The sequence below is a fragment of the Nycticebus coucang genome, chromosome Y (genome assembly GCF_027406575.1).
Source record: "Nycticebus coucang isolate mNycCou1 chromosome Y, mNycCou1.pri, whole genome shotgun sequence".
NCBI classification, from domain to species: Eukaryota; Metazoa; Chordata; class Mammalia; order Primates; family Lorisidae; genus Nycticebus; species Nycticebus coucang.
Genome location: NC_069805.1, coordinates 35,087,133 through 35,099,432, shown reverse-complemented (window position 1 = coordinate 35,099,432; position 12,300 = coordinate 35,087,133). Strand labels below are relative to the sequence as shown.

Sequence of the window (12,300 nt, the reverse complement as noted above, 5' to 3'; positions counted from 1 at the left end):
GTGATCCGTATGAAGGCAGCTACCTGCAACTCCACTTTCCCTGTGAGTGGCACATTTGTAGGCTGTCTCTAGTCTGCCCTGCAAATGTTTTCTCCTGTATACACATATCTATGATAGTTTATAAATTAGGCACAGTAATAGATCAACTACAATAACTAATAATAAATGAATAATTTTAACAGCGTGCTATACTGTAAGTGACGTGAATGTCATCTCTCAAAACAATTTATCATACTCTCCTCACCCTACTTCTTGCAATGACAGGGGCAGATACAGTGAACGCGACTGGATGAGGGAGGTGGGTGAGGCAGGCACTGTGATGCAGTTTGGGCTGCTGTTTATGTTCCAACTGCATATTAGAAGGAGGGGATCATCTCCTTCCAGTGATCCTGGATCACCAAGCTGAGGGCTGAATGTGAGGACAGAGCATATCAATGGCTAAGGGAGAATTTGGGGTACAGCACAGACAGTGTGGTTATACCAGAAGAAGGATGATTGACATCCTGGGCAAAATGGAGCAGAATGGTTTGAGATTTTTTATCACACTACTCAGAAGAGTACATAATTTAAAACTTATAAATTGTTTATTTCTGGAGTTTTCAATTTAAGACTTAGACACTATTTTGACTATATTTATTGAAACCACAGGACACAAAGCCAAAAATGTGATACATGATCTTGCACCCAATTTCCTTGCATACAACTTCTAAAATCCTTAGGATCTCCAAAAGAGATATCTGTGTGTGTGGTTGATGGCCTGATGTCCAGCAGTTCCTAGGCAGCTTCAGAGTAAGGCCTGGTCACGTGAAAGACTATGGTAGGATTAGAAGGTTGGGACTTCTAGACCCACTTCCCAACCTCCAGGGAGGAGAGAGAGACTGGAAGTTTGTTTGACACCAATGGCCAGTCCTTTAGTCAGGCATGCCAAGTAATGAATCTTTCATAAAAGCCCAAAGGACAGGGTTCAGAGAGCTTCTAGATAGCTGAATATATGGAAGTTCCTAGGGGGTGGTGCCCTTTGGAGGGCCTGGAAGCTCTGCATCTCTTCCCCATACCTTGCCCTATGTCCCTCACCATCTGTATCCTTCATAATCTCCTCCATAATTAACCAGCTGGCAGAAGTGTCTCCTTGAGTTCTGTGAAACATTCTACTGAATTTATCGAACCCTAGGATGGGGTTGTGGGAACCCCAACTTGAAGGCTGTTGGTCAGAAGTTCTGGTGTGGGGAGGGGCAGACGAACCCTGTGGGGTCTGATACTGTCACCAAGGAGATGGTGCTGGGATCAAAAGGGAGGACACCCTGCTAGTGTCTACTGAAGAATCGATTGTGGGATTTTTGGAGTGAAAAAATATTCCCACATATAGGTCACATAAATCCTCTGTGTTGATTAGTGTCGTGGTGGTGTGAGGACAAAGAAAAAACAGGTTGAGTGCGTTTTTTCTCACACAAGTAACAGATAAGGGGGAATGCTTTATACTGTATTCTAAGTGCTCCTCATCCATTTCAGAAATCAATCTTTTTAAGTTTGAGACTACTCACGTGATACTGATTCTGCAAATGATAGCATTTTCTGTCAGTGTGGTAGGGTTTTTTAGGATTATGATATTGCAAATAGTAGCTCCTTATAGGTATCAAATAATTTTGATAGATCTTGTTCTTGTTTACATTTTATAAACAAAGGAAGGGAAGTAAGAGTTTCTTTCTGCAGTAATAGCCCACCAATAGTATGACTATTAATTCTACTCTGGTATTCAAGTATGATCCCAAAGGAATACTTTGTAACAATGTATCAGTCTTCGTTTTTAGCAAATTGTAAATCATACACAAAATATGCATTTTTTTCATGATCTATCAGCTAGACAGCTATGATTTAATATTAATAAAAAAGAAACTAGAATAAGAGCTAATGAAACTTAAAGTGACCAAAAGAAAGGAAATAAAAATTAGAGCCAAAATCAATCAGAATAAAAAGTAAAAAAATCAAAATCAATGAAATCAAAATGTGCATTTTTTACTGTTTGGAATTCATTAAGGGTAAACAAAGAATTAGGTTACACTGATTGCATTTATTAGATAAAATCCCTCTTATATTTGTGTTCTGCCCCCAAGAGGTGTGCCACACACTGTGTCCCCCACTCCCCTTCTACCTCTGCCTCTCCCCGCTACCTTGTTCTGCTACCATACCCCTTGAATTAGATCATGTATTGCCTTCATATTAGAATATAAATATACACATTGGATTTTTGCTTCCCCGTTCTTGTGATAATTTACTAAGAACAATGTTTTCCATCTTCATCTGGGTTAATATGAAAGATATAAAGCCTCCATCGTTTTTAGTGGCTGAATAGTATTCCATGGTATATATGTACCACAGTTTGTTGATCCATTCCTGGGTTGGTGGCCATTTAGGTTGTTTCCACATTTTGTGATTTTAAATTGAGCTGCGATAAACGGTCTAGCGCAAATGTCCTTATGATAAAAGGATTTCTTTTTCTTCTGGGTAGATGCTCAGTAATGGGATTGCAGGATTAAATGGCAGATCTAATTTGACTTCTTTGAGGATTATCCATACTTCCTTACAAAAAATTGTATTAATTAGCATCCCCAGCAGCAGCGTAAAAATGTTCCCTTCTCTCCACATCCACACCGGCATCTGCCACTTTGAGACTTTGTGATGTGGGCCATTTTGGGGCTAGGTGATATCTTATGGTGGGTTTGATTTGCATTTCTCTGATGATCAGGGATGATGAGTATTATTTCATATGTTTGTTAGCTATTCATCTGTCTTTAGAAAGGTTCTATTCATGTCTCTTGCCCTGTGATATATAGGATTCTTGGATCTTTTCTAGTTGATTAATTTGAGTTGTCTATACATCCTAGTAATCATGGTTTTGTCCAATTCATAATATGCAAATGTCTTTTCCCATTCTGAAGGCTGTCTGTTTGCTTTGGTTATTGTTCCCTTAGCTGTATAGCAGCTTTTCAGTTGAATTAAGTCCCATTTGTTTATTATTGGTGTTGTGGTGACTGCCACAGAAGTCTTTTTCATAAAATCTTTCTCCAGGTTGATATCTTCAAGTGTTTTCCCCACACTTTCTTTGAGGATTTTTATTGTTTCGTGCCTTAGATTTAGATCTTTTATCTATCCTGAATCAATTTTTGTAAGTGATGAGAGATGAGGGCCCAGTTTCAGTCTTTTACATATCGTTATCCAGTTCTCCCAGCACCATTTATTGAATAGGGATTCTTTTCCCTAGTGTATGTTCTTGTTTGTTTTATCAAAGATCAGGTAGCTGTAAGATATTAGTTTCCTTTCATGGTTTTCTATTCAGTTCTAAATGTCAGTGACTATTTTTGTGCCAATACCATGCTGTTTTGATCTTTACAGCTGAAAGTCTGGTAGTGATATGCCCTGGCTTTGTTTTTATTACTAAGAATTGCTTTGGCTATAACATTTTTTTTTTTTGGTTCCATACAAAATGCAGAATTATTTTTTTTCCTACATTTTGAAAGTATGTTGATGGGATTTTAATGGGGATTGCATAAAATCTGTAGAATGGTTTGGGAGTATAGAAATTTTAATAATGTTGTTTCTCTCCAGCCAAGAGCATGTTATATCCTTCCATTTGTTAATATCCTCTGCTATTTCTTTCTTAGGGTTTTGTAAGTTTCTTTATAGAGATCCTTCACCTCTTTTATTAGGTATATTCCTAGGTATTTCATTTTTTTCTGAGGCTACTGTGAAGACATTTGTGTCCTTGATTAGCTTCTCATCTTGGCTGTTATTGGCATATACAAAGGCTACTGACTTGTGGAGATTAACTTTATATCCTGAGACCTTAGTGTATTTTTTGATCACTTCCAGGATTCTTGTGGTTGAGTTGTTGGTGTTCTCTAAGTATAAGATCATCATTGGCATAGAGGGAGAGTTTGACCTCTTCTGCTCCCATTAAGATGCCCTTTATAGCCTTCTCTTGCCTGATTGAATTGGTTAGAACTTCCAGCACTATGTTGTATAGTGGTGGTGGTAGAGGACAGCCTTGTGTTTGTTCCAGTTCTAAGTGGAAAAGTTTTCAGTTTTACTCAATTTAGTATAATACTAGCAGTGGGTTTGTCATAGATGGCTTCAATAAGTTTAAGAAATATGCCACCTATGCCTATATTTTTAAGTGTTCTTATTAGAAAAAAGATGTTGAATTTTATTGAATGCTTTTTCTGCCTCTATTCAGAGGATCATATGGTCATTTTTTCTGCTTCTGTTGATATGGTGAAGTACATTTTTTGTTTATTGGGCTTGCATCTCTGGGATGAATCCTGCGTGATTGTGATTTTATTTTTTAATGTGTAGCTGTAATTTATTGGGTAGGATTTTATTGAGAATTTTTGCATCTATATTCATTAGTGAAATTGGTCTGAAATTCTCAATTTAGTTGGATGTTTTACTGGTTTTGGCATCAGGGTAACGTTTGCTTTGTAGAACGTGTTGGGAAGATTCCTTCCTTTTTCCTCTCTCTTTTTTTTTTGGAATAATTTCTGTAATATGAGTATAAGCTTTTCCTTGAAGGTTTGATAGAATTCTGGTGTGAAGTCATCTGGACCATGGCATTTTTTGTTGGGAAATTTTTTATTTTTTCTTCAATCTCAGTGGTTGAGATTGGTCTTTTCAGAAGATCTATTTGTTCTTGTTTAAGTCTAGGGAGAGGATATTATTCTTGTTATTGATCCATTTTCTCCACATTGTACAATTTCTAGGCATAGAGTTTCTTGTAGTACTCAGAGATAATCTCTTGTGTCTCTGTGGCATCTGTTGTTATTTCCTGTTTATTGTTTCTGATTGATGTGATTAGAGATTTTGTTTTCTGTTTCTAGTTAATCTGGCCACAGGTTATCTATTTTATTTATTTTTTCAAAAAATTAAATCATTTGGGGGGGCACCTGTGGCTCAAAGGAGTAGGGTGTCAGCCCAATATGCCAGAGGTGGAGGGTTCAAACCCAGCCTTGGAGAAAAACTGCAATAAATAAATAAATAAATAAATAAATAAAATAAAAAATATTTTTTGTTTCATTAATTTTTTGAATGATTCTCTTGTTTTTAATTTCATTAATCTCTGATTTAATTCTGGTTAATTCTTTCCTTCTGCTGGTTTGGGGATTAGATTGTTGTATTTTCCAATTCCATAAGATGGTTCTTGAGTTTGTCAATGCACTCCCTTTCTGTTTTTCAAATGTGGGCATCTAATGTAATACATTTCCCTCATAGGAGGGCTTTCACTGTATCCCACAGGTTTTTAGAACTTATTCCTTCATTGTTGTTATGTTTGAGGAATTTAATGATTTCCTCTTTTATCTTTTCTTGAACATAACTCTCATTTAGCTAAAAGTTACTTAATTTCCATGTCTTTGTGTAGAGATGTGCATTTTAGTTGGAGTTGAGTTCCACCTTTATTGCCTTGTGGTCTGAGAAGGTATAAGGTACACTTTCTATTGTTTTAATTTTGCTGAGGTTTGATTTGTATTCTAGGATGTGGTCAATTTTGGAGTATGTATGATGGGCTGAGAAAAATGTATATTCTTTTGCTTTGGGATGTTGTGTTCTGTATATGTATATTAATCCCTTTTGTTCCATGGTCATATTTCAGTCCCTTTTATCTTGGTTAGTTTCCATTTATAGGACCTGTCCAGTTCTGTGAGAGGGATGTTAATGTCCCCAGCTATTATGGTGTCTTTGGGATGTCATATTGCTCAGACCCTTCATGGTCTGTTTCATAAATATGGGCATATTAAAGTTGGGTGCATAAATATTTAAAATTGATATGTTTTCATGTTGTATTGTACCTTTGACCAGTATAAAGTGTCCATCTTTGTCTTTCTTTTTTTATTTTTATTTTATTTATTTATTTTTATTGTTGGGGATTCATTGAAGGTACAAATAACCAAGTTACACTAATTGCATTTGTCAGGCAAAGTCCCTCTTATAAATGTGTTTTTTCTCCAAGAGGTGTGCCAAACACCATGACCCATCACCCCCTCCCTCCTTTCCTCTCTTCCATCTTTGTCTTTCTTAATTTTAGTTGCTTTAAAACTGCTTGTATCTGAAATTAAGATTGCAACCTCTCCTTTGTTCTGGTTTCCTTTTCTTCCTTTTCTGTTTCCTTTTGGGTTTCCAACCCAGATTTTAAAAGTCTATAGACTGCTTCTCAGACATGCAAGGAAAATTATAAGCTTTTTGAAGACTGTCTCTTCTTCTGTTATTTATTGATTATGAACTACCAATATTTTTACGTATTCTTTACCTTGTTTTTACTGTAGCAAGAGCAACTTTGGTTAAGGAAAGGCGTTCTGTTTGTCAAAAAGAAGAAATGGCTGAAAACCATTTTTCCACCTTCACTTTAGTCCAGCCATTCATACCAGGTCCTCGAATGGCCTTTGTCAACCATTGTGATACAGAGGTAAGTTGTCTTCATAAAACCTTTTTTAAAGGATATTTATTTATTATTAAATCATACCTGTGTACATTAATGCATTTATGGGATACAATGTGATTTTTTTCACATACCATCCCACTGATTCTCATAATAATAAGAAAGATCTAACAAAAAAAGTCCTCATAATCATAAGAGAAATCATATAGTGTCAAGCCAGAGATGTGCTTAGCATTGAGCATTAGGAAAACTAGTGGAGCAAAGCTTAAGCTTATCATTATGGAAGGAAAGTACTATAAAGCAACCAAAAATCCCCAGCTCAACAAACATGGAGAGGAAGAGAGTGATGAAGGGAAAGAATTGATTGAGGAAAGGCAAGATAAATATAAACATTGAGTAAGACAGTCCAAATGAGGGAGATTATTATGAAAACACAACAGATAGCCAGGTGTTGTGGTGGGTGCCTATAATCCCAGGTACTCAGGAGGTTGAGGCAAGCGTATCGCTTAAGCCTGGGAGTTGGAGGTTTCTGTGACCTGTGATGCCATGGCACTCTACCATGGGTGAAAAAGTGAAGCTCTATCTCTAAAAAAGAAAAGTAATAAATAAATAAATAAAAACACGACGGAAATAGTGGAGTTAAATGGCGGCATGATCTCTGTATAAGATATAATAGAAATTATTTTAAACATAACTTAGAAAAAGAAAGCCAGGTAATGAAAACGTGTTCAGATTTATCTGAATGACTTATAACTGATGTTAATAAGGAACATAAAGAAAACTTAATGATGGCTATAGTAACATTAATCTTGTATACATTTACAAATAACTAGAAGATATTTCATAAGTTCCTAGCATGAATGAAAGATAAATATCTAAGGTGATGGTTCCTCAGCCACAGGCTGGGAGGCCGTGATTGGGAAGCCTGGGTTAGGGTCCCTTGTGGATGATGGCCGTGGCTGGACAAGCATTAAGGACGGCAGTGATGAGAGTGGCACAGGCAGGAAGAGTACTAGAAGGAAAGTGGAACCCAGATACTGAGCAGAGCTTGGCCATCTACCTGTTCTATGGTTGTCAGAAAATCATCTTGTCCTTTGAAGGCAAGATGTACGGTTAGAATGAAATGATTACCTGCTACATCAAGCTAAGATTGGAGAAGGTCTGAACTTGCAACCAGGTCTCTAATCTCATCCAGGTTTCAACTTGAAAGTAATCAAGAGAAATCTAGTCCAAGCTAAAGGACCAGGTTTCCAAGAACAAGGCTTTCCGAACCATGGCTACCACGTTGTTGGCCCAGCTCACCAAACTGGGTCCTGGTGGTCCTCAAGCCTCTGAGCTTTTCCAGTTTTGGCCTGGGGCCCTAGACCCCTGTGCAAGTTTCAGATGTGAAGCCATTCTTCTTGTCATTGACTCCCCCATCTATTGACCAGGGAAAGGGTTCACTTAACCCCTCTCACCCCTGTCTGTACTTGCTCCATTATCCCCAGCCTGGCAGGCTTGGGCCCTGGGCTCTTCCTGGTTGCAGCTAGTAGAGTTCTCTGCCTGTGTGGAACTTCCAAATGCAACTGGCTCATACCAGAGGCACCTGTTTGTACACATCAGCCAGCACTGCCCCAGCCCTGGAGTACCCCCACTCAAGAGTGTGGATGTCCAGCAGATCAATTACAAATTCTCTGAGAAAAGGGTGGTGTCCAGGAACTGATGATCATTGCCTCCTCCCCCTGTCTTTTTCCTGTTTAAGTTTTTGGCAGAACTGAACTGGGGCCCAAGTGGTGAGAAGACCAGGGCTAGCAGTGGTAGAAGCAGCAACAGTGGTGCCTTATACAGAGTGAGCAGCCAGTATGAGAGCCTGGAGCACATGACCCTCATGTGCTCCTCCAAGGCCTGCTCCTTTGGCAAGCAGGTGGTGGAGAAGGTGGTGACAGAGCGGGCCCAGCTGGAGGACGGAGATTTGTGTACTGCCTGTTTTGCTCACCCCTCTAGGAGTACCTGGTGAATTTCCTGCACAAGTTGTAGTAGCTGGCTGAATGATACATGATGAACAGCATCCTTGAAAACTCCACCATCCTCCCGGTGGTGACAAACAGAGACACCCAGGAATTGCCGGGTGTCTTATTGGAATTACTGCCCTGCCTATGTCTTTGAGGTCTCCACCAATGAACACAGGGCCCAGCACCAATTTAATTCATGGTCTGGGACTGAGGGGGGACCCCCAAACTGGCTGACCCCTGGAATATACTCCTGGCAGGAAGGACCCTTGAGGTCTCCTCATGCTTTGTATTTAAGGAGAGGGCTGTGATTTAAAGGGGATGACTTCAGAGGCCTAAGCAATAGGGGACACCAAAACTTGGTTGGTGAGCTAAATAGGTGGGTTCCAAGAAAATAATAGACTCTGAGAGTGGAACAGGCGGGTGTCTGAAAGGACAGATCACTCAAGAGCATCAGGGATTGAGGACAGGAGTGAGACTACCTCCAGGAATACTTCTCAGCCAATGACAGGGCCCCCTTGCCCCTCTCTTCTGGATGTTTGGGAGAACCTTAATTACACATTGGGTTGTCTTCCAGCTACCAGCCCCCCAAATTTCTGCCCCCCAAATATCACCCTTTTTACTACAGAGATTAACCCTATTTGTGTAGGAGCAGAGCCAGGTGGGCCCTGGAAATATTTTTAATATAATGATCTATTTATAAGGGTTATGGCTTTATCTCAGCTGCATGAGAAATGGGGGAAGGCTTTGTAACTCATCCTCCTTCTTCTCAGTGAGCAGCGGGTTCTACTGTTGTGTTTCCTCACTTGCCAACACCAAAGTCTGTTGGTTTGTGTTATGACAGAGGATAAAGCTATTTCCCCCCCAAAAAAAGTATATATAAAAATGTATATGTTTACATATTTAAGATGATGAATATCCTTATACCCTGAGTTGATGATATGAATGTGTGAAATTATCATGTGTACTCCCCAAATATGGACCCCTATTATGTATCAATTACAAATATTAGAAAATGGCTGGACACCCGTACCTCAGTGTTTAGGGCGCATGCCACATACATCCGATCAGGTAGTTTCAAACCTGGCTTGGGCCTGCTCAACAATGACAACTGCAACAATAAAATAGCCAGGAATTATGGCAGGCCCCTGTAGTCCCAGCTACTTATGAGGCTGAGGCAAGAGAATCGCTGATGCCCAAGAGTTGGAGGTTGCTTGGAGCTGTGACACCATGGCACCCTACCTAGGGGGACATAGTGAGGCTCTGTCTTAAAAATAATAATAATAATAAAGGAGTTTTATTTTATTTTTTAGAAAAAAACATGTTTATTCTGTGTGGTTATCTTTTCTTTTTTCGGGTATTCCATTTATGAACAACCCCCCAAAGTTATCTTTTCCTTTGATTGCTTATGACAGCCTGAACATCAATCTTCTTTTTAAGGTCTATTCTCTATTTTTTGGTAGTATTTCTAAGAAAGGAAATTTAGTCTGTATTATTTCTTTTCAATTTAATGAAATGTCATCTCATATTTAATCTAGTCAAACCTATGCTCACAGATTATACAAAGTGAAACCTCTTTTAGGCTCTATTAGAATTATTAAATGAATTATTAGTATTTGGCTCTTCTGGCTTTTGTTGAAGTTTTCTAACAGTGTTTAGTATATTCTCAACTTAACTAATTTATCTTACTATTTGATGTAATTTCTTGGTAGCTGAACTTTTTGAAAATAAGGCAAAATAAATAAACATTTATAGTTTTGTTAACTAAAATTAAAATTTATGTATCCATTAAATGTGAAAAGATATTTTAAATTCAAACCTCTTAAACAAATTAGTCAGTTGTGTGTTTTGGTGTTTTTCTCATTCATCTTGTGCTCATGAAATCTCTGTAATGGACACAGATGTTCACACATCCAGTAAATGTAGTCAGATTTGATTAAAGAATCATCAAATAAACTACACAAAGTTATAGAAGCATACGGCAGTAAAGACTGCCAAATAGTATACAAAATTATCTCTGGAAGGTCATTTCTTAATTTGACAAATATGTCCAGAATGTGAACATTTTATTATTCTAAAGAAGCATTATTAACTTTAGTATTCATGCTTGTCAAACCTTGTACACGATGTCTTTTATCAGTAAAACACAAGAGTCCTATGGGCCCAATGTTTTAGTCCATTTCTTCTTTCCTCATGTGAGTATCGGGTCCTGCTGGTCAATCATGGATATACTGGGAGATTTCTAAATCTTCAACATGTATAAACATAGGGTTTTTTAAATTCTAGATCCTTTCTTCAGTTTTTGTTGTTGTTGTTGAGGTTTCCTTGAGGGTACACAGATCCAGCGTACATTGATTGCTTTGTTAGATAAGAACCCTTGTCCCCCTATTCTTAGGTTGTAACTGGGTTATAGCTTTCATGTGAAAGCCCTAAATTAGTTTCATAGTAGGGCTGAGTACATTGGGTACTTTTTTTCCATTCTTGAGATACTTACGGGGAAGGGGGAAAGGGAGGGGAGGGGGATAAAGCAAGGGGGATAGGTGGGATTACACCTGTGGTGTATCTTACAAGGGTATATGTGAAACTTAGTAAATGTAGAATGTAAATGTCTTAGCACAATAACTAAAAAAATGCCAGGAAGGCTGTGTCAACCAGTATGATGAAAATGTGTCAAACGGTTTATGAAGCTAGTGTATGATGCCCCATGATCATATCAATGTACACAGCTATAATTTAATAATTATAAAAAGAACCCTTGTCCCACCCATAAAAGACATACCACACCCCTTTTCTTTAACTTTTAATGACCATTCTATCAGGTATCAATAGACAGAGTTATTAGTACGTTGTTGACAGAAGAATAAGAAAACCATGTGAAATTTAAACTAGGGTTTTACATTTCTTTCTTACATCATAGTAGTACTTAAAATGCCCTCGTAATTCTCTAATCATAACAGCATTTTTCTTCTACAAGTTAAAATTTGTAGGGATAATTATTGAAAGAGTTTTCTTGTAGCATCTTGAATTGTTTTTTTTTTGAGATAAACATTTTCTTCAATTTTAAAAATGGACACAATAACAAGAAGTAAATATTTGCATATATTAATGAAAGTGTATTTTTCTTCAAAAATGTTAAAATATAAAATTTGAATCCTATGGTTTTATTTTCTCCTCTTGTTCTCATTTTCCAAATGTCAGAGTTCTGTTGGATTTGCATTACATAGGTGTGCCAGTTTAGAATATCTTACACATACTTATGTTCTTAACACCATATTCCTTTCATGAGTAAGTAATCTCTTCCTAAAGTATGTATCCAGATTCATCTCCTATGTCCTTGGGTGCTTCATAGTTGACATATTGGACTTTAAGGACTGAAGACACTGTCCTTATCCCTTCCCTTACTTCCTTGACTCTTGGTGCCCTATTTTGCCATCTGATTTTTCTTTTCTAGTAAATAACATCTAGTAAGTAGCACTGAAACATTAAGTTAGTGTAAATCTTGTACTTTATCTCTCCTGCAGATCACCAATCCAGTCACTCACCATTACCAGTGTTCATAGCTTGTTACCATAATTCTCTTTCTGATCTATGATTTTGAAAAGCTCTTTTCTGATTTTGTCAGGTGTTCATCTATTTTCACATTGCTACCAAGGTGACCTTTTGAAAATATGTTTGTGGTGGCCTGACTTACCTGCTTATTGAGTGGATCCCATTACAGGAAAGGGAAAGTTTGCACCTCTTCTGCCACCTGTCTTTGGTAGCTTGGCCTGATTCTCCCATTTCATCTCTGAAACCTGTTCCTTATCACAAGGTTGCAGTTTTACTGCATTACCTTCAGAGCACTCATATGCCCTGTGGTTCCATTCCTCATCCTTTTGCCCCTTCTCC

At 37.9% G+C, this 12,300-nt stretch overlaps 1 protein-coding gene across 1 annotated transcript in view; it reads left to right on the top strand.

Annotated features, from left to right (window-relative positions):
- The window catches only part of LOC128579077 (putative ankyrin repeat domain-containing protein 19), a 75,049-nt gene that overhangs the window by 30,181 nt on the left and 32,568 nt on the right, over positions 1-12,300 (top strand). Inside the window, exon 7 of the mRNA XM_053581354.1 lies at positions 6,312-6,451. Coding sequence (XP_053437329.1) covers positions 6,312-6,451 — 140 coding nt within the window. The remainder of the gene's footprint in view (positions 1-6,311; positions 6,452-12,300) is intronic.